Below are 26,619 nucleotides of genomic sequence, written 5' to 3'. Positions count from 1 at the left end.
ACATTCCAAGGTGACTGATATTGCTAAATGAAAACTGATATTTTAGAATGATTTTTCTCTTTCAGTGATAGTCAGCTGGGAATTTTGATGGACAAAGACAATAAATTGTAGCCTAAAATGCAAGTCTACTCATTGATCTTATTTAAATGTGCACTGATGTGATTGATTTTAAATAGGGCTTCCTCTTGGGAGTTGTTCTCAACTACAGCTGCACGTGGCAATCTACTGGAAAGCTTCAAAAATGCTGGTGCAGGGCTGGAGTCATGCCACAGTGGTAGAGCACTTGCCTAGCATGTGTGAGGCACTGGGTTCCATTCTCAGCACCACATATAAATAAGTAAAATAATAGGTCCATCAATAACTAAAAAAACATGATGGTGCTGAGTTAACTAATCTTGTGTCCTGAGTTTTTTAAATGCCCTTCAGGTGATTTTAATGTGAAGACAATGTGGAGCATCCTTGTTGTCTATTTCTAACCCTTATCACAAGGAATTTCCCTAATCCCCAAAGGCTGTTACAACCTTTCGTTTTGATTTCATTTGTCAACATTATTACTGCATAGTTGCTTTATTCTGACTGCTGGCTCCTCCTCTCCTTGGAATGTTTCTTCAGCAACACCTGAAAGCTTGCTGGAAATGCTGACTCATTGCCCCTCACCTTCTGCATCATGATCTGCATGTGACCAAGATCCCAGGTGGTCTTCAGTACTTTAGAGTTTAAGAAGCCATCTATATGGAAGGGCACTATTATGTACAATAGAGCAAGATATTGTCTATTAATTTTTCTACTCTTGTTTAGCAATGCATTTTACCAAGACAACACCAGGACATATCCTCTGGGCTCCAGTAAATGGAGCATTTGCTTGCTGAATGGGTCTTCTTCGATTTAGTTCATCCAGGATCCCTTCAGCCAGCAAGAGAGTGCCTCTGAGGGTAATGAATCTCTATCCCTGGGGTAGTCAAGTGAAAAATTTTTGCCACTAGATGCTTGGACCTGTCAATAGTAAGAGTTATTTCTAACCTTGGATTAATGCCTTTCTTGATATTATTCCTGTTTTGCATTTTATAGTTGTTCCTTTCTAAAATAAGATTGGAATCATGATGGAGATAGCTTTCCAGCCCAAAAAGAAAATATAAAACCCTCTCTAAGAATTGACAATGGAAATACAAACCATGAATCCAGTTGTTTAATCTTTCAAGTTTCCTAGAGCAACCATGACTGCAAGAGGTAAAATAGTGTCAACACCCTTAAACATTGGACTGTGTACTTTTCTTGTTTGCTAAATATGGTACATTTCTGATCCTGAGAGGGTTTTACAAGATGTTTGCTATTTATGAAAGATTTTATAGCTCTGCAGAGAAACAAATTCCTTCAATACCAAAATGAGAATTTATACAAGAACTATAATTCAAAGGGTAAAAGATTCTGAAGCACTAAAAGGGATAGGAAACAAAATCCTGGCTGTATTGTTTAATGATACAAAATAAAGTACACTGGAGAAAAATGCTTTCAGATCACAGAATCATCTTTCATATTTTAACACATATTCAGAATATGCAATGCACAGAGCCATGAGCATAAGTACTTTCCATAAATATTTACACACTGATGTGATATGAATTGTTACTGGGAAATAGACCACATTCACACATTTATACAGCATTACTAATATTTCTTAAAAGCCTATAGAATGCAACATTATAGTATTTTTGAAGCTTCTCTTACTTCCTTTAAACTCATCTCCCAGGGAGTTATTATCTTGCACTTCGTAGGTTTATCATCTATGTAAGTAATTTTAAGTAGTATTTTATTTTGTGCTGGCCCACTTTTAACTTAATACATAGGGTAAGACTGTGCATTCTTCCATGACTTCCTTTTATTCTTCTTCATTACTTTCTGAGATCCAGCCATGTATATGTGAATTGGCAAACTTAATTAATTTTTACTGCTGCATGGTTTTCAATGAATATTTTATCATAGTTTACTTATCTATTCCACTGTCTCTTTTTACTATTGATACATGTTTTGATTGTGCCCATATTTACTATTTTTTTAAAAAAATTATTAATAATTCTTGTACAGTTGCTAAGAATCATCTTACCAGTGATTTTTAAAATTTTCTTTATGTACCATATTATGGTGCTCAAATGTAGAGTTAGTTCAGTGAAGCAGAAGTGACATACTGCAGTTTAAGTGACATGTACTGGTTGTTAAGTTGCATTCATTAGAACTCACATAAGTCATGCACACAGACCTAGCTTTTGGTTCCTCCAATATATTCGACAGGACCCTAGAGATCTGGAGTTAAAACAGTCCTTTCTTGTGCATTTTCATAAAATTTTATTGTTAGACACAAAAAGTTTCTTGCTAATATAGTTTCCAATGAGAAACTATTTCCCCAAGATGAGCGAAATTACAGATTATAAACATCCTAACAGGGAGGGGAGCTTGATAACTTTTCTTCATTATGACTTAACAGTTTTTCTGTTATAATTGCAAATTTGCACTTAGTTGCAAAAATATTTTCAGAATTTGCGATCCCAGCACTTTATTCCTAAGAAATGTATAAATATAGAGTGACCTCTATATGCATGGCTATAAATAACCAGCTAATTCCCACAGTACAATTTTAGACACTAATTCAGACTTAGTCCTCTATAGATATTATGCCAATGTAAATGTATCTTTTTTTTTCCTGAAGAAAGAATATATAATATTTAACAAACTGAAGTACTGCTTTCATCAGGTAAAAACACACATGCAAATAAATACTCAAACATATCAGTTTGCTCATTTTTTTTTAGATTAAAAAGGTATCTATTATTTGTACTCCCAGGAAACCCAGTAGAGAAAATATAGGATGAATAGACATGGAGTTCTGGCTTTTAGTAGATATATTATACTCAGAACTTTAATGCATGGGTGTTCCAGGTTTGTTCTGGGGCCACTCAGCTTCATCTTGAGAGGAACTCCACCCTGACAACCCCAGAATTAGGGTTATTTTAGGCAATCACAAGAGTAGTTGGTGTCAGTGTTTCTGTTCATTTAATTCTCTTTTTAATTAGTGTCCATTGGTGCCAGAATATGTTTGACACTGAACAAGGAAATTTACTTCACCCAGTTCACACACTGTCACAACAACTGGGCTAATAAAGTGTTCCTGGGTCCACTAAGTGGAAGTCAGTTAATGACATTGATTCTTCAAAGAAATCAATATCCTGTGATCTGAGACACTCTACAACCAGTTCTCTTCCCCTTTATTTTCTAATGTAAGCTTAACCCCTTTTTCCAAATTATGTTATAGCTATAGTCAACCAAATTTTATGATAGTACTTCACCCTAAAAGCATATATGTGTGCCTTGCTATTATAGTTAGGGTGACAGTAAGTTTATTGTCCAAACCAGGACACTTTAGAGAATGAGAGGGATGATATGAGTAATTATGAAAGGACAGCAACATAAACCAAGACCTTCTGGTGGCATGGAACTATTTGCTATGTTATCTGCTATATTTTGGTCTGGATGTCTCAGTATGCAGCTTTCTTCTTGTGAGAGAGATTCACCTACTCAACAGTGTTTTAGTCAACTTTGTGTTGCTGTGACTAAAAGATCTTGCCAGAATAACTTAAAGGAGGAAGAAGTTTTATTCTGGCTCCTGGTTTCAGAGGTTCAGTCATGGTCAACTGACTCCATACCTCTGGACCCAAGTTGAGGCAGAACCTCATAGTAGAAAGCCATGACAGAGGAAAGCAGCTCACAGTAGTCAGGAAACAGAGAGCTGTACTTACTAGGGACAAAATATAAACCCCAAAGTCATGCCCCCGGTGACCTACTTCCTCTAACCAACATCCTACCTGCCTACAGTTACCACCTAGTTGGTCCATATTAGTGGATGAATCCATTAATTAGGTTGTAACTCTCTATCATTTCACTTATGAACAATCTTATATTGTCTCACACATGAGTGTTTGGGGCCACCTCATATCAAAACCATAACAAATAGCAGTATTTTTTATTTCTCACATTAGAACTCTGATTTAATTATCTTTTTCTCAGCCTAAGGATGTGTGTGTGTGTGTGTGTGTGTGTGTGTGTGTGTGAAGTGTTCTTCAAATAGCTGTTTCACCATAGCATATTGTACTTTTGGTGCCTGCTATTGAGGGTGACTAAAAGTTAAAAATTCCCTGCTACAGGATCTTTGTACTATTAATTAACAGATTTTTTACCACAGAGTTGGGAATACTAAATTATGTTCAAAGGTGCCAAACCCACCATGTGTGAAACATGAGGGGACCACTCTGTAACAAAGTCTCACTCTGCTGACCTCTTTCTGGTACAGTGGCATAAAGTATCAGGTCCTCTTGTGTTCCTCACAGGAACTTAATCATGATAACGCTCCTCAATAGTGAAAGATACATTTTATTATTTGTACAGTAAGCATCCACTTCCCTATTTACACCTTTAATCTCAAATGAGGTGCCTAATGAAGAAACCTCCACCATTTTACCTTTTGTATGGGCTTGGGAGAAACCTTCTGCATGAAGAAATGGAACATTCCTGGCTTTTGCTGGCTTTGAATCTCAATTTCCCTTCCTTTTCTACTTCTCTCTCTGTTGTGACTAGTGAGACATGTACCTAGTGGCTTGACCTTCTTCTTCTTTAAAATTCTACATTAAGAAATGTTTATTGTAATTATTGGACGTGGCTTAATTTTATTCCTAAAAGAAAAATATACCACATTTTATTTTGGAATAGTTTGAGGTCTATGATCTAGATAAAAGGGAAATAAGCAGAAAAGAAATACTAGTGATTCTTTTTTATTATTTTGATTTGTTATATATGTCAACATAATACATTACAATTCATATTACACATATAAAGCACAATTTTTCATATCTCTTGTTGTACACAAAGTAGAGTCACATTCTTTTTGTCTTCTTACATGTACTTAGGGTAATGATCACCATCACATTCCACCGTCTTTCTTACCCCCATGCTCCCTCCCTTCCCTTTTCCCCTTTTCCCTATTTAGAGTTTATTTAATCCTCCCATCCATCTCCTCCCCCACCCCCAGAGCATATTATGGATCAGCATCCTTAAATCAGAGGAATCATTCAGCATTTGGTTTTGGGAGATTGGCTAATTTCACTTAGCATCATATTCTCCAGCTTCATCCATTTACCTGCAAAAGCCATGATTTTATTCTCTTTTAATGCTGAATAATGTTAGTGATTATGCAAAAATATTTTACTTAATATTGCCATTGCCTATGAAGTTCCCATCAAAATTCCAAAGATGTTCTTCATAGAAATAGAAAAAGCAGTCATGAAATTCATCTGAAAATAATTAGAGTCCCAGAATAGCCAAAACAATCCTCAGTAAGAAAAGTAAGGCAGGAGGCACCACAATATCAGACCTTAAATTATACTTCAGAGCTACAGTAACAAAAATGACATGGTATTGGCACCAAAAGAGATATAAACACCAATGGTACAGAATAGAAGATACAGAGACAAACCCACATAAATACAGTTATCTCATACTACACAAGGACTCCATAAACATAAACTGGAGAAAAGATAGCCTCTTCAACAAATGGTGTTGGGAAAACTGGAAATCCATATGTAACAAAATGAAATTAGGTCCCTATCTCTCACCATACACAAAACTCAAAGTGGATCAAGGACCTAGGCATTATACCAGAGACCTTGTGCCTTTTAGAAGAAAAAGTAGAAAAAGAAAAATTCTCCATCATGTCATCTTAGGAAGTGACTTCCTCAACAAGATTCCTAAAAGTACAAGAAGTAAAATCAAGAATCAACAAATGGGATGGAATTATATTAAAAAGCTTCTTCACAGCAAAAGAAACAATCAAGAATGTGAGGAGAGAACCTACAGAATGGGAGAAAATCTTTGCTACTTGCATCTTAGAGTTAATCTCCAGGATATATAAATAATTCAAAAAACTTAACTCCAAAAACAAACAAGAAACCACACGAATAACCTAATAAATAAATGGGCAAATGAACTGAACTGACACTTCTCAAAAGAGGTCCAAATGGCTAACAAATATATGAAAAACTGTCCAATATCTCTAGCAATTAGATAAATACATATTAAAATTACTGACATAATCTCACTCGAGTCAAAATGTCAGTCATCAAGATTACAAATAACAATAAAAGTTGGCAAGGATGGGGGAAACAGTATACTCATAAATTGCTTGCTGGTGGCACTGCAAATTGGTGCAACCACTCTGGAAAGTAGTATGGAGATTACTCAAAAAACTTGGAATGGAACCACCATTTGACCCCAGTTAAATCATCATACTACAGTGACACAGATACATCAATGTTTATAGCAGCTCATTTCACAATAGTTAAGCTGTGGAACCAACCTAGGCATATATATACTCCATTGGTATATATACAATGGAGTATTACTCATCCATAAAGAAGAATGACTTTATGACATTAGCAAGGAAGTGAATAGATCTGGAAACTATCATGCTATGTGAAATAAGCCTGTTCCAAGAAGCTAAACGTCAGATGTTTTCTCTGATATGTGGAAGCTAACTCAAATAAGGGGAGAGGGGAAAAATAGAAATTCAGTTGATTATACAAAGGAGAATGAAGGAAAGGGGATAGGGATAAGAAAAGGACAGACAGTGGAAAGAATCCAAAATATTTTTCCTTTGTCTTTACATTAATAACCATAGTCAATCCCAGCATCATGTACATCCATAAGAATGGGGAACTAATTAGAATAAGATATATTCCATGCTTGTATATTTATATCAAAATTAATTCTACTATCTGTATAACTAAAAATAAGCAATAAAGAAATGTTTCTATTACTTCTCCTAATGCTCCTAATAAGTTACTCTAAGTAGAAGACACCTCTATACTGATATATCAAGTTTCTTCCAAATGCATCCAACCCTTCAGAAATTCTTTTACAAATTAAAATAAATGCATTGAAAAAAATAAAAATAAAAAAAATGCATTGGCACATAAAATAAGCATAAAGAAAGGCTCTGGAGTTTAATGAATATTTTTGATGTAACATTAAATTTGAAATAGCAAAGTTTTTTTGAGGTTAATTTAAGATTACATGTTGCCTGTCAATTGTTTTAAACCAGATGCAGGTCTTGGCTTGTTTTCAATTATATTTGTCAAGATGCACAGCATTTTTGAAAGTCTCAGCCACTGTGAGAAAAGTGAAAATCAACTATGTGCATTTTATGAAAATCCTTAGGTAGAAAGCCAGCACATATTGTGCTGGAATAAGAAGAGGCTGAATTTTAATATCCTGTTCTTCGAAAATGCATCAGTGATCTGAACACAAAAGAACAAATAGAAACGAAAGAAAAAATACCTGTGTATAGTGGTTAAAATCTTTACTTCATAAAATTATTTGCCCAATTTGATTTTAAAGATCAAATAGTGATTGCAGACAGGGTGGCTCTGCTGGGCAATGTGTTCTCAGGGTACACACTGGGGACCGGGTCACTCCCATGGGGACTCCTAGGCCAGACCTGGCTTCTTCAGGCAGCGCCTGGCACTCTGAAAAACTCTAACAATTCTTGGTGGATGAGTTGGAGTCATCATTCAAGGCTTGCTTTATTTCTCTTGTGAGTCAGGATTCTGTCGGTGGCACCATCAGGAAGCAACTTGAACTGGTGTTGTCTAGTGTATCCATAAATTTCTGGATATCCTGAGACAGACAGGATGTTTTTTCCCCACATAAAAGATTGCAGTTTTGTATTTTCTAGAAACTAGAGCAAGTAATCACAGAGGATGTCTCAAAACTAAAGAATGAAATGCAGCTGAAAGACACAGTGCAGAAGCCCTTCACAGAGCTAAGGCACGGACTATAGCAGGTGCTGGAGGACATCTATGTGTGACACAAAAAGCCCACTCTTGGCTCCTTGGTCTACCTAGAGCAGGTGTCTGGCAGTATGTCTGTGCTCCAGGTACCCAAGGCACCCTGTGCGGATGTCTCTCTGTGTGAGCAAATGTTCCTCTGTGTGGGCATGGCATTTTAGAAGACTGCCAAAGAATGAGTTGGTGTCAGTTTTGTTTCCACCTAAAAATTTCCCCCTATTTTTATGAACTGTTAATTACTTGAGTACTTTATAAAACGCCTATAACTTGGTGAACAAATATTATGGGGAGCCACTCCAGAAAGCACTCTAAGTTCGAATTTCAAATCAAAAGAGAGCCTTATTTACCTGACCAGGGACTGTCATGCACAGTAGAGACTCAAGCTCTGTGAGAGGAAAGCAGCTTCCTGATCCATCCAAGGAGAATATAAACACAAAAACCATAACTCAGTGGCTTGCTTATCATCATGTAAGCTAGCCAAATGCAGAAATTAAAATATTAATAAGTGGGCCTTTGGGCTCCAGGCAGTACTGGAATTTTCCAGTCAGCAAGCAAACGGTAAAAAGAATCTTAAAAAAAAGCATTAGCTTTGCAGTTCAGTTGACCACAGTCCCGGGTTCAAGCAGGTGCTAGACAGTCACATCCTGAATTTGGGCAGGGGTTGGTGGGGTGACAATCTCAAAGTCATGTAGACCCACAAACCAAGGATGTAGCTCACCATGACCACCACTGCATCCTGAGTAGGGTACAATTTGTGGGGTACAAGGTACAGAAAAATAAATTTTTAAATAAGAAAACAGCTTTAGTTTCTATTTCCTAAAAATGGGTTCATGCAGTTCTCTCTTCATAGGAACAGTAACAAAGAAACTAAGATGGAATTTCTATAGTCACTTTTTTTTTTTTTACTCAAATGACTACAGTGACCCTATTCCCATAATCCCAGTAAGGCGGGAATTATTGCAAGTGACTAATGAGTCTCTACTAGAGCAATTGTTTTACACAGTACTACTAACTTATTTGATGCCTACTTAAAACTATAGTTATCTTATGGCCTACACACACATTTTCACCTGTCATTTTACTAATATCTATAAACCCTATGTCTTTTATCCTATGCAAGGCTATAAGATCAAGTTGCTATGTTAATCTAACCTTATCTATATTAACCTACTTGCTTATATTTATTTATAACTATACTGACATATTGACTTATCCTCTGACATAAATCCTATGTTTTATAGTTACATGATTTTTCTACTATTACTTAGGCTTATTCCTGATGAATTTATGTCTTACTATTGCTTATCTATGTTATCTTACCTTATTCCTGTAGTCTTTATGTCTGTTACTTATTGATTATCTATTCTATCTTGCCTTATACCTGTAACCTATATCTATGACTTATTGATTATATTGGTCAGTTCACTCCATAACACCAAATGAGGGTTTGTAGCAAAGTTTAGAGTATTAGTGTGATGACATAGTTTTTTTTTTTTTTTTTTTTAAGAGAGAGAGAGAGAGAGAGAGAGAGAGAATTTTTTTAATATTTATTTTTTAGTTTTTCGGCGGACATAACATCTTTGTATGTGGTGCTGAGGATCGAACCCGGGCAGCACGCATGTCAGGCGAGTGCGCTACCGCTTGAGCCACATCCCCAGCCCGACATACTTTCTTAAGGCTTCTTGCTTGTTTCATAAAAAGTTTCCATTATTATGTGTCTTAATCTTTTTGTCTCCAGCTTTTAGTTGGTTATGTTCAGAGGGGAAAAAATATCAAAGTAGTCTGAGAATCAGGGGAGGAGTTTGATTGTAGGCCTTTTTTGATAAAATAATATGTAAATTTGCTGTTTCAAGACTTTGTATCAAGAAAAACAGTTATTATGGTTTAGATGTGTTGTTCCCCCAAAAGCTCATGCGCAAGACAATGCAAGAAAGTTCAGAGGAGAAATGATTGGGTTGTAAGGGTCTTAACCCAATCAGTAAATTAATCCCCTGTTAGGGATTAATTGAATGGTAACTGAAATGTTAGGGTGTGACTGGAGGAGGTGAGAATTGGGGCATGGTTGGGAGTATATATTTGTATCTGGCCAGTGGAGTCATTCTTTTTTTACTTTGTAATCATCATGTGAGCCACTTCCCTCTGTCACACTTTTCCACCATGATGTTGTCTTAACTTAAGCCCCAAGGAATGGAGCCAGCCTTCTATGGACTAAAGCCTCTGAAACTGTGAGCCCTCAAATAAACTTTTTCTCCTCTACACTTGTTCTGGCTGGATCATTTAGTCACAGCAGTTGAAAAGCTGACTAAAACAGCAATCTAATGTAATATTTGTAAGGATTCCAGAGCATTATAGAGTGCACATTATAGAGTGCACATATTCTGTAAATGGGTCACAAAAGGGTTAAAATATGCTAAGTTAGTGTCGTAGTGTTATAGTAGATCCTTAATTTGATGCTTCTTTTTATTTTAGTAAATTTATGTTTTGTGTGGTGTTTACTGCTTTTGAGGGGAGCTGTATTAGGACATGATATGCTGGATGCCTTTTAGTAATGAACCAGTGTGAATAACAAAGCAGACCCTGTCTCCCTAGTGTGACAGCTGGGACACCAGTGAAGCACCAGGGGTCAAAGCTCACTCTGATTCCTATACTTTTGAGTTTTGTTTTGTTTGCTTGTGTTGTTGTTTTAATTTTTGGAGAAGAGACAGTTTACATGAAGGAATATTCTTGCCCATGGATTTGATGCCAGGTATCTAGAGCCTTGGGATTCCTGGTGACCTGCATAGTGATCCTCAGCTATGTGACCTCCACAGAGTGCACGGAGTGTCTCCACTGGGGAAGGTACTTTGCCCTTTCACTGAAGGAAGTGTTCCTTTCTCTGTTTTATACATCTTTTATTAGACTGCATCCCTTTACCCAGTACAAACACTCTGCTTTCTTTTGAATAGTAGGTCTGTGGGTCAGTGGCTTGGTTCATTTTGTTCTCTCCAGCCTTGAAGATTCTTCCCCAACATGTGCAGACATCCACTCATGTTCCTGGTCTGGCCTGGATGCCATCTGATTCATGAAGGCTCCAAATACCCTTCCCATTTCATCCCAGGGCACAGGACTTTTTATTCCTCCCATTGTCCTTCCTTTTTTCTTCTTTATGGGTTAGTGAATCCTATCTAATTCTGTACCCCTTGCTACATTGTATGCCCCTAGAAATTGGGAATTATTCCCTTGAAGATATAAGACCATATATTTTATATGATACTTTGTTCTCACTTCAAGTATGATACTTTTTACTCATTTTGTTCCAGTGCTTTGTGGATGATATTTGGCATGTGGACCTATAACCTATAATTTCCTTCCTAAGACCAGTTGATTCCCTCAGTTAGAACTTATAGGTTAAAATGGGGTGCATGTAGGTTACAGTGGGGTGCGGTGGTGCATGCCTGTAATCCCAGTGGCTCCAGAGGCTGAGGCAGGAGGATCACAATTTTAAAGCCAGCCTCAGCAATTTAGCAAAGCCTTAAGCAACTCAGTGAGACCCTATCTCTAAATAAAAAGTATAGAAAAAGGGCTGGGGATGTGGCTTAGTGGTTAAGTGCTCCTGGGTTCAATTCCAGGTACCCCCACCCCCCAAAAAAGTAAAGGTTAAAGCTTTCAAGTTATTTTTACTCACATTATAAGGATTTAACCTGGTCATCTTATGCTAATTGGAAGCTCTGATTGGCAGCTTTAAATTTCTTGATTAAAAATCTAAGTTTGGGGCAGTCTTTGAATGATAAAGGAGATTTTGGTAAAAAGATCGGAAACTGTTCTACTTGGTGCTTAGTGAAAATATTTTGAATTATTGTATATGCAGGTTATTGTCATTTCTTTTTAAAATATATTTTTAGTTGTAGATGGATACATTATCTTTATTGTACTTATTTACTTTTATGTGGTGCTGAGGATCTAACCCAGTGCCTCACATGTGCTAGTCAAGTACTCTGCAACACCCAGCCCTGTCATTTCCTTACATTAATTCACAAGTTACCTGTCAAATAACAAATTTTTCAATTGAAAAAGTAAACTAGTCTTAAAAATCAGGTTATAAATATCAGCATTAGAACTCTTTAATATTTAAATCATTGGAAAACATGTAGCAAAAAAAGATGATAATTAATTAATGTTAACATATCTACAAAGTTTAAAAACAGTTCTGGAAATAATAAAAATGAAAAATAATTTTTTAAAGCAAAGAATAAATAAATGTTCTCCACTATTTTATTACTGTTTTCAATTATACTTCTCATAAAATTTATAATTTTTAGGGTTTACAGCAGTCTTTTTTAAATGCTGTGTAATTTTCACATTTGCATATGAAAATTAAGTATTGGATTCAATAAATGCTTTGAAATTTTATTTTTCTTTGTTCTAGATTGGGCTCCCCAGAAAGTTGACTCTGTGGGAGATTCTTACACAGGTGGCTTAGTGGGGAGAATTAATTTGGAACAACCTTTGTAAAGTTGAGAGAGCCATTGGAGGTGGATGAGGGACAAAGCTGAGCTGCAGTAATGCTGTTACAACAGAACACTCAGAAGACTTCAGGGAGACTCAGCAGCAATGCTCCTTGGGGATGTCCCAGATGAGCCAAGGAGTTCAGGCACCGTATCTCTCCACTGCATCACTGGATGCTGGGTAGCCCCTAAGAGGGCTGTCACTGGAAGCTTGTAGGATCCCTTAAGACCCTGCGGAGGGCCCACCTCAGTCCTGAAAAGGCACTATGGGTGGAGGACTGGGCTGTATTGTGCAGTGTCCACTTTCTCAAAGAGTTACCTATTACAAAAGCTCTTTTTTTTTTTATTTTTTATTGTTGGCTGTTCAAAACATTACATAGTTCTTGATATATCATATTTCACAATTTGATTCAAGTGGGTTATGAGCTCCCATTTTTACCCCATATACAGATTGCAGAATCACATCAGTTACACATCCATTGATTTACATATTGCCATACTAGTGTCTGTTGTATTCTGCTGCCTTTCCTATCCTGCTCTTTACAGGTACTGAATCCTCTTTCCTTTTCTTTTACTTCCCTCTTTTCCATTGCTTATCTTGCAGTATGCAAATCTAAAAACCTGAGACTGTTTGAGACGGGAAACTGAATAGAGGGTGAGAAAATACTCAAGTGCTTGCTGTCTGCATATGGGCTGAAGGATATGCTCTGGACTCTTCTTGCTTTGATTTGGATTTCAAAGAGATGCCCTTGCTCATCATTGTTATAAGATCATTGTCATTGTTTTAATCAGCTTTTTCACTGTTGTTACCAAAAGACCTGACAAGAACTATTTCAGAGGAGGAAAAGTTTATTTTGGTTTCAGACCATTGATGACTAGCTCAGTTGGTCTGGGCTGGAGGGAAGCAGCTGGGGACATGCCACCTGGAAGCAGAGAGAGAGAAACTGCCTTCACCACAGACAAAATATGCATACCCCCTGGAAAAAAAACAAGCACGCCCCCTGGAACCATGTCCTCCAGCTACACCCTACCAATTTACAGTCACCGTGAAGTTAATCTGTATTAGAGGATTAATACACACATTAGATTAAGACTTTTATAACCCAATCATTATACCTCTAAGCTTTCTTGCATTGTCTTACATGAGCTTCTGAGGGACACCTAATATCAAAACCATAACAGTCATCTAGAGAAATCGAGGTGTGAGATAAAACTACTATATAGGAAATGCAGTTTGTAACTTACAGAAAACTGATTAATGGTGGGGATGGCAGGACTTGTAAAATTTAATTGTTAATATTGCCCTTTATAAGTGCACTATTATAAAGGCTAATTTTTCTCCTATTTGCAGTGCCATATCATTGTAAAAACGCTTGTTAATTTTTGTTCATTAGTGTTGAAAAATAATGTTGAAAGATGTTTGACTAAAGTGCCACATTCAAAAGAGATGGGAGAAGTTAGATTTATATGACCAAAATTATAAAATATTAAAATATGTGTATGTATACATATGCAAATGTACATTAGAGTAGATATTTAACTTAATATTTAGGCAAGTTCAGCATATTTATGTAAATATTCAATTTAAAATTACTTTTCAAACATTTTAAACTTAGCCAGTATTGATATGCCTATAATTTTCTTCTGGTACTACTGTCACATGTCTTTTAGTTTATATGGTCTAGTATTATGCTACAAGTATTGTTTTCTCATGTTGCTTTACTTAAATCAAAGGTGCAATAACTATTTTCAGGATTGTACATCTTTTCTTCCTCTTGTCTTCCCATAAGCTTGACTCTAATGATTATTTTCATGCTCTCTCTTTATTTACAGCTTTTCTTCTTGTTACCCCACTATCATCCTCTTATCTGTGACCTTTCCAGGTGGTTTAGGAAGTCTAATCCTCAGGTGCCTGTAAACAGGGAAGCAACAGTCTTTATACAATAAATACTGTGAAATAGCTTTGTTACAGTTGTTGATTTTCTCCTGTCTTTGTCTCTGTTTTCAGGCTATCCTGACAACACCTCTGGCTCTCAATGTGAAAATCCCCTGGGAGGGTTTCAGGGCTGCCTGAAGCTTATCTCCATTGGCAGCACAGTGGTGGATCCCATCTCAATACAGCAGGGGGCGCTGGGAAACTTCAGCGACCTTCAGATAGACTCCTGTGGCATCACAGACAGGTAGGGGCCATCCTAGATCATTATAGCACACCTGTTTCAGTTTTTTTTTCTTTCTTTTAATTAAAAACACAGGCACAACTGTAAAAACACACTTTTTTCATGTCTTTCATGACAGCAGGCTTACCTCTTAAAGATTCCACAACCTTCCACTGGCTAGGGATTGAGTCTTCAACACTTAGACCTTTAGGGAATATTTAAGATCCAAACTGTAACACATTGAAAATAAGAGAACAACATCTTTGGTTTTAAACAGTTGTTCCTTTCAAACAGTGTTGTCTTGGAAGACACACTCATGGATTTTCCTTTCATATACCTGTAAATCACTTAAAGTCTTACAGAGTATTACTGATGCTTGTAATCACTGATGTGAATAAATACTGACAAGAATAGATATTCTTAAAAATTGTCCCATTACAGAAAACAGATTAGACTATTCTAAAATGATAGTGGATCAGTGAGGGCCAGTAAATCAAAGTCATATGTGGTTAGCTCCCTTTTCTATAGGGAAAATGAGAAGTAAATCTTGTTTCAAGAAAGGTTGATGCTTCAGGGAACTTTAGCAATGTGTAAGCAAAATAAAGAAAGAGATTCCCCAGTTGCCCCAGAGCTAAGCACTGCAGTAGTTCAATGAAGATGATAAGAAAAACAAAGGTTTATCACTATAGTATAATAAAATTGTTAAGCATTGTAATTTTATTCAAGTTTTCTTCTTTACCATATTATCTAACTTTTAAATCATTTTGGCTAAAAGGATAAGCTTAGCCATATAGACTATTTTTTTCCTGTACCAGATATACCCAGTTTAATGCCTTTTCTGAAGCAGGGTGTGCAAAAGGTTTATATTGAATACATAAACAAATTCCTTAAATCTTTCCACATCCATGCCTCTGAACCTCTTGAAATAGCTATGTAAAATACTTTGTACAAGAAGTTTATTCTAAATTTATCACTAATTGAAATTTCATGTCATAGCCAATAAACTTTAAGTCACAATTGCAATTTGGCAATGTGTTCATAAAGACCATATTTCTCCAGTATGTGAAATATTGTCTCATATTTTTTAAATGCAAATGTTTACGTTGTCATGTTCACAGTTTATTCTTTTGTAGTGAAATCAAAGAGACAAATAATTTTAGTCAGAAACCTACAATCCTGATTTTCAGAATATAGTTTTTTTGGGGGGTTGGGGGAGATGGCAAAGAAACTGCCATCATTCATAAGGAGTAACTGCAGCCAGCTCTGGTGCCCAAGTTTCGGTGTCAGGAGAGGATCCAGACATCAAATCATGGGGTGCTGATTTCCTTTAAGAATCCATGTCACTTACTTTATTAGTCCAAGGATTGCTACGGAGCATGGATTTTATGAAGTACATTTCCTTGTTCAACATATAAATATTCTGGCAATGATGGACAATAATTAAAAAGAGAATTAAATGAACAGAAACAATGACATCCGCTATTGTTGTGAAGACATAAAATAACACTGATATTGGTATCTTCAGGATAGAGCTCCTACCCAGGGTGACAACTGTCCAGTGGGCTAGAGGTCAAAGGTTGGAAGTCATATTTCACTGGCAGTTGCCTAAGTTATCAGTATAATTGTGGAACTCACAGGAAGTTGTTTTAGTATAGCCAGAATTACCTTACAAAGTGTGGTGAATTCTCAATATTTGTCTTATGTAAAGAATCAGAGCCAGACACGGTGATGCACACCTGTAATCCCAGTGGCTCAGGAGGCTGAGGCAGGAGGATCAAAAATTTAAAGTTAGTGAGGCTCTGAGCAACTTAGACTATGCCTCAAAAAAAAAAAAAAATTAAAAGTTGGGGCTGGGGATGTGGCTCAATGGTTAAGCATTCCTGGGTTTAATACCTGATATAATATATATATATATATATATATATATATATATATATATATATATATATATTTATGAGTATACATGAGCATATGTATAAATGTCACCAAAATGGGAATATTTTTCCATATCACACTTAAAAGTCCTTAGTGTATGTACCTTTCCTTAGAGATTTCTAGAATATTAGAGAATCTTCCTTAAGTAAAAAGTGAGTTAATGGCTACTAAGTTGTTATGAAAATAGCCAAGAGTACTTTGTATGGTAATATTGTCACTAATTGTAAGTTTTTGTGGTTCTGATGGTTTAATGTCTAAAAATATGCCCTCATTCTAATAAGAAAAACATTGTTTTTTCTCTTATTCTTTAGGCCATACCTATTAACTACATGTCCAATACACCTTAAAAAATAGATTCGTTTCAAAACAGGACAAAACAAACATCTCCAACCCCAGGCTTTCACCAGCCCTCTGCACTGCACCAAAACATCTACCCAGACCACTTCTCTGCCTGCCAAGAACATTCATATTTGCTCATATACAGTCATAATAATCAGGGGATTTTATAACATATCCATCTGGCAAAGGAATTAACAATTACTGATATATAGACTATTCCTGGCTAAAATGACAAAAAGATTATGAAAAGATGTTTATAATCTGACAGGAATGTAAATACCCTTCCTGAGCCAAATCAGGATGCATCTACATGGAGTGATCTGTCTTCTGGTGGTTCCAAGAGATGCTTTATGGGGAAAATGGCTAGTTTCTTTGGCATGCAAGTGTGTTAACTTTGTGTTAGCTTTCCTACCCACAAAGAGGTAGAAAAATTTATTTGTGCTCATGATATTAGAGATCTTGGTCCATGGTTGGCCAACTCTGTTGCTCTGACCCTGAGGTAAGGCAGAGCATCACGGTGGAAGATCAGGGCAGAAGAAAGCTGCTGAGCACATGCTGAGACAGAGGGAGAGAGAAGGGAAGAGTCCCAGGATAGATATTGTGCAAGGTCATGTTCCCAGTGACCTACTTCCTCCAGCTAGGTCTCACTCCATTCAGTTCATTCAGATATCAGTGGGTTAATCCAGTGATGAGAGCAGAGCCCTAATCATTGCCTAAAAGCCCCACCTCTGAACCTTGCTGTATTAGGGACCATGCTTCCTATACATGAAATTTTGGGGACATTCCATATTTGAACCATAATAGGCTTCAAGGATGATAGTAGTGGAAATGGGAAATTATATATTATACCAATTGTGTTTTGGATATTAGGATTTCAATTTCCTCTAACTCTGGTCACAGTGTTTTTTCTTATCTGTCAGTGGGAACATCATTGCCACCTCTTCCCATCTGCATGGTCTCAGGCTGAGTATTCATCTTTTCCATGCCAACTCCAATGGCACATATTGTACATTTTATTTTTAAACAAAAAATTGAAAATTACTACAAACTTAGAGTTCTTTATTACTTTTTAAAAAATTGTGTTCCAGAACACTTTAAGGTAAAATATAATATTATTTATTCCTTTAACAATAATTTTCAAACTATTAAAAAGTGTGGAATGTACAGAGTTTGAAAATACCAGAAAGGAAAACAATGAACTGTTTTCTTTTTTCAAATTGATGGTAAAGGGGCCTGACTCTGCCCTAGTCAGGCCACCCCCATGGGTTCTGAAGTGCAATGTTTGAGCTACCAGCACCCTGAAGAAGCTGTGCCTTGATACAGCTTAGGAATTGACATACCAGGGTCCAGGGACTGCTGCTTGCTTTTGTTAATAATGTTCAATTGAGACACAGCCATACCAGTTCATTTGCATAATGTCTATATTCACTTTCTCCTAATAATTGCAGAGCTGTGTGGTTTTGGCAGAGACTATGTGGCCTACAGGCCTACAATATTTAGTATTTTTCCCTTTATAGAAAATTATGCCAATCCATTCTGTAGTAAATAGGATGAAATGAAAGTTGGTGGGGAGTGGGAGGTTCTCTGGCACTATGTGGAGAGCTGTCTCATTTCTGTTGGGTCAAGACATGCTGTTCAAGGAAAAGGAAGAGATGCCTGAATGGGGCAGAAGGTGGGTAAGTCAATTCAGTTGGAGGCAGGCAGTAGAAGTAACAGCCTTGTCCAAGTCCCCAGTGCTAGGGGGAGTCTGACCTCCGTGTGGATGGGCTGGTGTAGAAGTTCTGCGTTGAGGAGATCAGTGGGTGTTGGAGATGGGGCTGCCTCTCCAGTCATGGGATACATCAGGCTAGAGGCCTGGGTGCTAACTTGAAGGCTTAAATATTCATCTGAGATGCCCTGGGAAATTGCTAAAGGACTTGAAGTTAAGAAGTCACTTGTGTGTGTGTGTATAAGCAAGACTCTGAGCACAGAGTCTTGACACATGACCTGGGTGCAGAAAACAGAGAGACAGTGTATGATTGGAGGCCAGGAAACCTGGTAAGAAGCTTCTGCAATTTCTCTCAAGTGAAAAATAAGGATAAGATAAACTAGGGAACCAGAAAATATGAATGATTTACAAACTCTTTGGAGAGCAGAATCACAGGTTGACTTGCTGCAAGCCTTTGGGGGTAATGGCAAGGGAACAGTCAAGGCTAATCCCACGTAGAGAGCTGGCTAAAGGCTAGTGCCATTCAGTAGAATGATGATGTGGGAGAAGCAGGATATTTGGAGGGGCAGGACCCAGAGGTTCAGCTATTAAATCTTGATATAGTGGGAGGACTACAGAAGCAAACAACCTTAAAGTTGAGAAGAGACTGAGACGTGTCACCTACAGGAGTTTTCACCTAAAAGCATAGATGTATTTTTTAGCTTATCATTTGAGAGAAGATGATCCTGCTTCTACTCAGTCATTTGCAAACAAGACCTCTCTCTGCCTATTCACGAAATGGCTCATTGGTGGTGAACTGAATTTTTCCTCTTAATTATGAGTGTCTTTTCTTCTTAGAATTTTCTGTTGTTAGAACTGAATACCACAGCCTGGGTGTTTTACAAAAAAATAGGGGTTTAGCTGAGTGTGGTGGTACATACCTGTAATTCCAGTGACTCAGGAGGCTGAGGCAGGAGGATCACAAGTTCAAGGTCAGCCTCCACAACTTAGCAAAGCCCAAGCAATTTAGCAAGACCCTGTCTCAAAATTTAAAAATAAATAAATAAAATAAAAGAATAGAGGTTTATTTAGCTCACTGTTCTGGAGGCTTGGATGTCCAAGATGGGACAGTTGCATCTAGTGAGGGACTTCTTGCTGCATCAGCACATGGTGAGACAGCAAGTATTTCACCTCTGGTCTCTCTTCCTCTTCTTATAAAGCCATTAATGCCATCATGGTGGACCCACCCTAAGGACATTGTCTAACTGTAATTACCTCCCAAAGCCTCACCTCCAGCTACTCTAACTGTAGCCAACATGTAAATTTGAGGATAAAGTTTCCAACCAATGAACTTTTGGGGGACATGTTCCAACCATAGTAGCTGCTATGAGCAAATCTATACACTGTCTCCCACTTCAAGCCCTGTAAATATATGCTGGATAATTTAACTGACTGCCAGAATCAGCTCTCCACCAGGCTAAAAACCCTGGTCTCCTAACAATTTTTGAAACATGAAAGTATAAAGAGGTATCTGAATCCTTGTTCCCCTTTTCTACATCAACTCTGGTTGACATCTTCTTGGAATCTATACATGTTTAGGCCCTTGCAGTGTTTGGAGGAGCCATGAGGTACCTTCTCATGGACTCTGACTGTTCTTGGAGCAGACTGATATTTCCTCACTGCTGTGTAAACAGTGCCAGGGTGCTGAGCACACAGCTCCCCATGAACCCCAGATCTTTGGCAGTGAACTATATTCAAGTTAGATAAGATACTCATAGATGTACCTACACACTCTCACAGATTTATTTATGCATACTCATGTGCAGGTGGCACACAAGGGCACACACAGGCACACACTCAAGCACACTTACACACACTGGTATACTCTTACAATCGGCACACAGGCACATATAACTTGGGCACACTAACATTCCAGCATATGCATGTTCAGGCTCTCACACAGGCACACACCCAATGTGGTGGGGTACACTGACATGTTGGATTTTTCTCATTGTATCTGGTATCTGGTCCTCTCTGTGGACTCACAATCTAGTCAGGAATGTAGGGACTGGGGTTATGGGAGAAGGCCCTCAGGCCTGGAGGAGGCCATTAACTGCAGCCACTGAAGTAAGAGCTTCAGAGGGCCTGGTGTTGGTGGTAGAGGTAAGCAGGTTGGTCTGCCCCCCCAGCCCTGGGTATGAAGAGACATCACTGTTTTCTCCTGTGAAGTGTACCTTCCAACCCTTAACACTGAATCTGGCTTCTTTCCCTTGAAATCTGGAAGGCCTCTTGTCAGTGTTCATATGTGTCCTCTTATAAGAAATTGGGTTTCATTCTAGTGTCAGTGTCCCAAATGACAAAGCAGGATTAACTTTGACAGAGGTATCCCAAAGTTTCTACTCCTTCTACTCCTTGGAAGAAGCAGACATCAAGCTCAAGAGGAAAATTGGCAGTTTTGTAACTTTTACAAACAGTTGAGGCTTTTGTGTTCTGTGCTCATAGTTTAAACTCCATGAGGAAATGAGTTATGGGCCTCACCTGGACCTGGAAACCATTCTTCAGAGTCACAGTCTTGTCCTTCACATTATAGACAAGGGAGTTCACTCCTTCAACCTTCTTCCTCATCCACCATTTTCAGAGTCCTGCTCAGGGATATTTCTGACCAGCCATAAAAGGTCAGGATGGTGGTATTAGGGTGAGGCACTCTGTTCCTCAGGGGAGACCCATAAAGACCAGGCCTCAGATACAGGATGCCCTCAGCCTCCCCCTTACAAGCTCCCAACACTGGGGCTGAAAAGGAATTGTCATGCCAGGTCTGGGAAGTTCACCACCACTTACCACATCTACGCTATGAAGAATGGCCACTCCACCATCCTGGCTAGCAGCACCTTGCTGGTTTTACTGTGGGTCTGCCATCTCAGGAAGCACATAAATGTTGCAAAGCTAGAGCTGAGGGATATGGAGACCAGAGCTCCTGCCCGAAGCTGTAACTCTCTAGTTAACATCCTGGGCTTGGCATTGATACCACTTGTATAATCCATATAGAAGGAATAATGTCAGAACTATAGAGAACAGCTAAACCAGACTAGAACTAGTTCAGGTTTTTTAATGTTTGGTATGAAATGTCTGGCTTTTGGTATCTCTGCTATATTTTGTTCTGTTTCCTTCCACTGCTATGTAATTGACCTGCTGACTTTCAAGGTATGGGTATCCCATCTTCAGCATTCACTCTGTAAAGTAAGCTGAACAGGCTTTTGTATGAATCTCATAATATAAATGTGACCTTCACTGGTATAAACTGATTATCAGTGTATTCTCAACATTGATCACTTTAAGATTAACAATCTGTTTTGAACACTGTCAGAATTTACAAATAAGCATTATCCCAGTAGACTCTCAAAATCAAATACATATTTCTTTCTTAAAGTAAAAACAAATTTGCCTGTTTCCTATTTTTATTGACATTGAAGATTTTCCCTTTTTTTCAAGGAAAACCAAAGATTAGAAGATAATGCTTGGTGACATCTATAAGTATTTCAGCATCTGGAAGTATAATTTGTGCAGTGTTAGAGGGGGAAAGAAAGTAAAATAGACAGCTATGCCTTTTATCTTTTGGGTTTTCTACTTTCCACTTGATGGTATTTATTTTACTTTTTTTTTTTTTTTTTTTTTGCGTTTTTTTTAATTTGCAAATTGGTCCCTGGAGCAACAGAGAACATTGGGACAGAATAGGAGCTACCTGCTTTTCTGTTCACTTCCAAGTGCTCATACTTTACTGTGTTGTTATTATTATTATTTTTTAAATATTTTATTAGTTGTTGGTAGGCCTTTATTTATTTTTATGTGGTGCTGAGAATCGAACCCAGTGCCTCACACATGGTAGGCAAGTGCTCTGCCACTGAGCCACAACCCCAGCCCTTATTATTATATTTTTAATGTATTGGGGATTGAATTCAGGTCTTGTGCATGTTATGCAAGTTCTCTACCACTTAACTACATCCCTGTCCAGCCCTATATTGTCTTTTCATAAGCAAACATTTTACTATTGCTGTGAATCTCTCATTCCTAATAACAGTTTTAGGATCTTATCAGTTTTTTGCTTAATTTAGAACTGCTTTGGGACTCTCACCCTTTATATTTTTGTGTGTATGGTCAAGAGGGGAAATTTCTTGACTTTGTATCTTTCTAAAGATGGTTGTTCAGTGTTTTAGTTTTCTGTTTTTCCTAAATATCATGATGTGATGAATTTCAGTCTATTTACTAGCAGTTGTGTGGAAACAATTTGAACAATGAACTGGAGTGAAGAGGGAATAAAAATAAATCATGATCTTATAAACTGCTTCAGATTTGTGAACAAGGCTGTATTTATCTATGCAAATTTGTATACATAAAAATCATGATGGATATAAAGAATTAAAGCCAATGGACCTTTGGGGAAATGCAGGCAAGTTAGAAAATAACACATGTATCAGATTGTTGTGCTTTTAGGCAAAAAACTTCGTTGTATACATACCAGAAGTATAGTTGAGATTTACAAAAGAAACCTGTTCTTTTTGCATTAAATTACTAAATATTGTGTTGTTAAAATGTCTGTTTGGTTAAATTTGATCACATGCCCAACTTATTTGATCACATGCCCAACTTACATTCAAGGTAGAGATGCAGGCTATGCCATGGATGGAAAGATCTGCAGTTTCACATCACAAGGGTGTGGGAAAATGTGTGTCTGTCTATGGTTGTTGCAAGCAATTTATATCCTGATTATGTATGAAATCAATCTTATGTTTTTGTAAGAAGCAAACAGTTTTTCTGATAAAAAACAAAGTGTTGAAAATGTATCTGTCACAAATGCATGAGAATCTACTGCACTTACGAACTTGTGGTTGTGTCAAGTGACCTTGAGGACAAACTCCACAGTCTTTGGTCCTGTTGAAAGGTTTCCGTTGACTATTGTCCTTCATCTTTCCCTGTACATGCACATTTTATTATGACTGAATGTGGGAAACAGCAGTGTGTCTGTCTGTCCTTCTTTAGGTGTTTGCCCAGCTATTGTGAACACGGGGGTGAATGTTCCCAGTCCTGGGACACCTTCTCCTGCGACTGCACTCACACTGGCTACGTGGGAGCCACCTGCCATTCCTGTAAGCCACACAACCCACTGGCTCTCCTTTCTGTTCTTATATCCCATTCATTCTTTTGTGCATATGTGTTTGTGTCCATGCACCCATGTACCAGAAAACAGGAAGCAATAGTCTTTTACAGACTTGTTTTCAGCTGCTTTATTTTTGATCAATTTTATTTCCCATTGATGTCAAAGTAGCTTTAAAAATTCATAGTATCAAATAGAAGAACATAGAGAGCAAAAAGGAAAAGAACCAGCAAAGGGAAAATAAGTGTAGTAAAATAAAATATAGCAGGAGGTTAAAAATAAATAAACTGCACCCAGAACACACAATGTGAGCTGGGTGTGGTGGGACATGCCTATAATCCCAGCGGCTCAGGAGCAGAAATAGGAGGATTGTGAGTTCAAAGCCATCCTCATCAACAGCAAGGTGCTAAGCAACTTAGTGAGACCCTGTCTCTAAATAAAAAACAAAATAAGGCTGGGTATGTGGCTCAGTGGTTGAGTGCCCCTGCGTTAAATCTCTGGAACAAAGAAAAAGAAAAACAAACAATGTGATATCTTGTTCTGTTCCTTGATCTGGGTACACATATACTTCTCAGTTCTCAGTTCTTTCTTGTCTTCTAAAGAAAATGTGTGGCCAGGATGTCAATATAAAATTGAATGAGGAACACCTCAGAAGTACCAGACGAGGAGTAAATGTGGCAGTAGTTCTAGAAAATGAAGAGAAAATAGTAAACTTTCAGGTCCCACCCAGTCTTGCTGTTGTTTGATAGTGAAGGAGATGGAAAGAATTAATATCTGCAGAATTTATCATATGCATGCACAGTTTTAGTCCTCTGCATGTTTTTATTCCTTGAATACTCAAAACAACCATAGGAGATAAGAGTTATTATCACCTACACTTAGCACTTGGGGGAGGAAGGAGGCTGAGGAGATTGACAGCAGACTTATAGCTCTAAGACTGGAGCCAAGACTGTCAAATACCACTCATCTCCTTCCTCAAGAATTATTCTCTGTCACACAGACATAAACACAGATTATTTGGTCACAGTCACAGAGTTAACACTGAGATGGTCCCTTTTACTTACAGCTTACTTAGTTTTCAAGCTAATAAAATCTTATTGACCACTAATCATTAGTTTCTAGAAGCATATGACAGAGCCCATGAAATACTCATGTTTTTCTAATTATTAGCTTTTGCTTCTATTTGTTTTAGATCTGTTTGTTTGCTGGTTGGTTGGTTGGTGTTTTAATTTGTGTGTCACTCCTGATACTTGGGGTCCTGTCTCCATAGCACTTCCCCTCTCCCTTGGTCTTTAGAGGAGGAGTATAACATTTCATGTCTGCTTCCTTCAGTCCCTCCTGATAGGGGGATAATAGCATTGTATCATTAAAAAAAAAAAAAAAAAAAAAAACCCTTCCATGGCCCTGGTGCAGTAGTGCACACATGTGTAAAGCTGATGCAGGAACATTGCCAGTCCAAGGCCAGCCTTGGCAACTTAACAAGACTCTCAGCAACCTACTGAGATCCTGTCTCAAAATAAAGACTACAAAGGACTGGGGATATAGCACAGTGGTAGAACACTTTCCTAGAATGTGCAAGGTCCTGGATTTAATACCCAGGACTGAGTGGGGATAAGAAAAAAAACAACTATTCCTTGTGAATTAATTTTATTCCGGTACAAACTATGAGGTGCATAATGCAGAGAATGGATTGTCATAAATCTAACTTTGCAGGAACTGAATCTCAGGGAACTAGTGTGGATTTGGAATGAGACCCCTGGGTCTCCAGATGTGGGATTTCCACAGAGAAGCAAAAGAAGGTGACTCCTCCCCCCTCTATATCCAGTGATCAGTTCCACTCGCATCTTCACTGAGTTTTACATTGATAGGTAAGAATTTGCTAAGGAATGTCTCCTTTGAAAGGAGTTAGTCATCTAACCTTGGGCTAGGGATTTGGTCACAGTCACAGAGTTAACACTGAGATGGTCTCTTTTACTTACAGCTCCCTCATCACATTAGAAAAGTGTCTTAGACAAAGCAGATACCAACTAAATGTGTTTGCTATCAGTAGCTGAGATCTAAACATAATTCTAAGTAACACTGAGAAGAGAAACTTGACTGATAAATGTAAAGGGTCTTCTCCCTGTGGCACATGATTTAGTTTGTTAATGAATTGATTTTATTGTGATTCTCTAAGGATATATCAAAAGAAAGTTGGATATTGCCAAATCAAAACCAAGTGATCATAAAGCCACTATTTTTATGTGGGATAGAGGACAGGGATGGGGGTTCTAAGTTTAAAATTATTGCATATTTACATTCCCGTTTATATTATTTTGTTTCCTAATTATTCTTCCTCTTTTTTGTTCTTCTAGGCAATTTGATATGTGTATGTATCACTGTGAGCTGTGTTCCTAGGTGGTTATTGGCATGTTTGTTTATTTATGGAAACGTGAATATTAGTGGCCCAAAGCCAAGAATGTTGAGAAAACAATTTATATTGTTTATATTTCCATCAGTTGGAGATGGTAATAGTTGGACTCTTGATTTGGTGGCCTCTGATTTAGACCCTTGACCATATTTAACAAAGAACATTTTCTTTTATAGTATCCTTGAACTAAGCAGACATTTCTTTTGCTTTTTATTTTATTTTATTTTTTATTGTTGGTTGTTCAAAACATTACATAGTTCTTGATATATCATATTTCACACTTTGATTCAAGTGGGTTATGAACTCCCATTTTTACCCCGTACAGATTGCAGAATCACACCAGTTACATATTCATTGATTTACATGTTGCCATACTAGTGTCTGTTGTATTCTGCTGCCTTTCCTATCCTCTACTATCCCCCCTCCCCTCCCCTCCCCTCCCCTCTTCTCTCTCTACCCCTCTACTGTCATTCATTTCTCCCCCTTGTATTATTTTTCCCTTTCCCCTCACTTCCTCTTGTATGTAATTTTGTATAACCCTGAGGGTCTCCTTCCATTTCCATGCAATTTCCC

The 26,619-nt window shown here is 37.6% G+C and overlaps 1 protein-coding gene across 1 annotated transcript in view; it reads left to right on the top strand.

Moving 5' to 3' along the window:
* Positions 1–26,619, top strand: part of LOC114081103 (contactin-associated protein-like 3) — a 119,617-nt gene that overhangs the window by 30,839 nt on the left and 62,159 nt on the right. The window contains 3 exon segments of the mRNA XM_071602604.1: positions 7,797–7,801; positions 14,379–14,550; positions 23,522–23,628. Coding sequence (XP_071458705.1) covers positions 7,797–7,801; positions 14,379–14,550; positions 23,522–23,628 — 284 coding nt within the window.

The sequence above is a fragment of the Marmota flaviventris genome, chromosome 16 (genome assembly GCF_047511675.1).
Source record: "Marmota flaviventris isolate mMarFla1 chromosome 16, mMarFla1.hap1, whole genome shotgun sequence".
NCBI lineage: Eukaryota > Metazoa > Chordata > Mammalia > Rodentia > Sciuridae > Marmota > Marmota flaviventris.
Note: the sequence above shows the minus strand (reverse complement) of the source record. Positions and strands in the feature narration are given on the sequence as shown.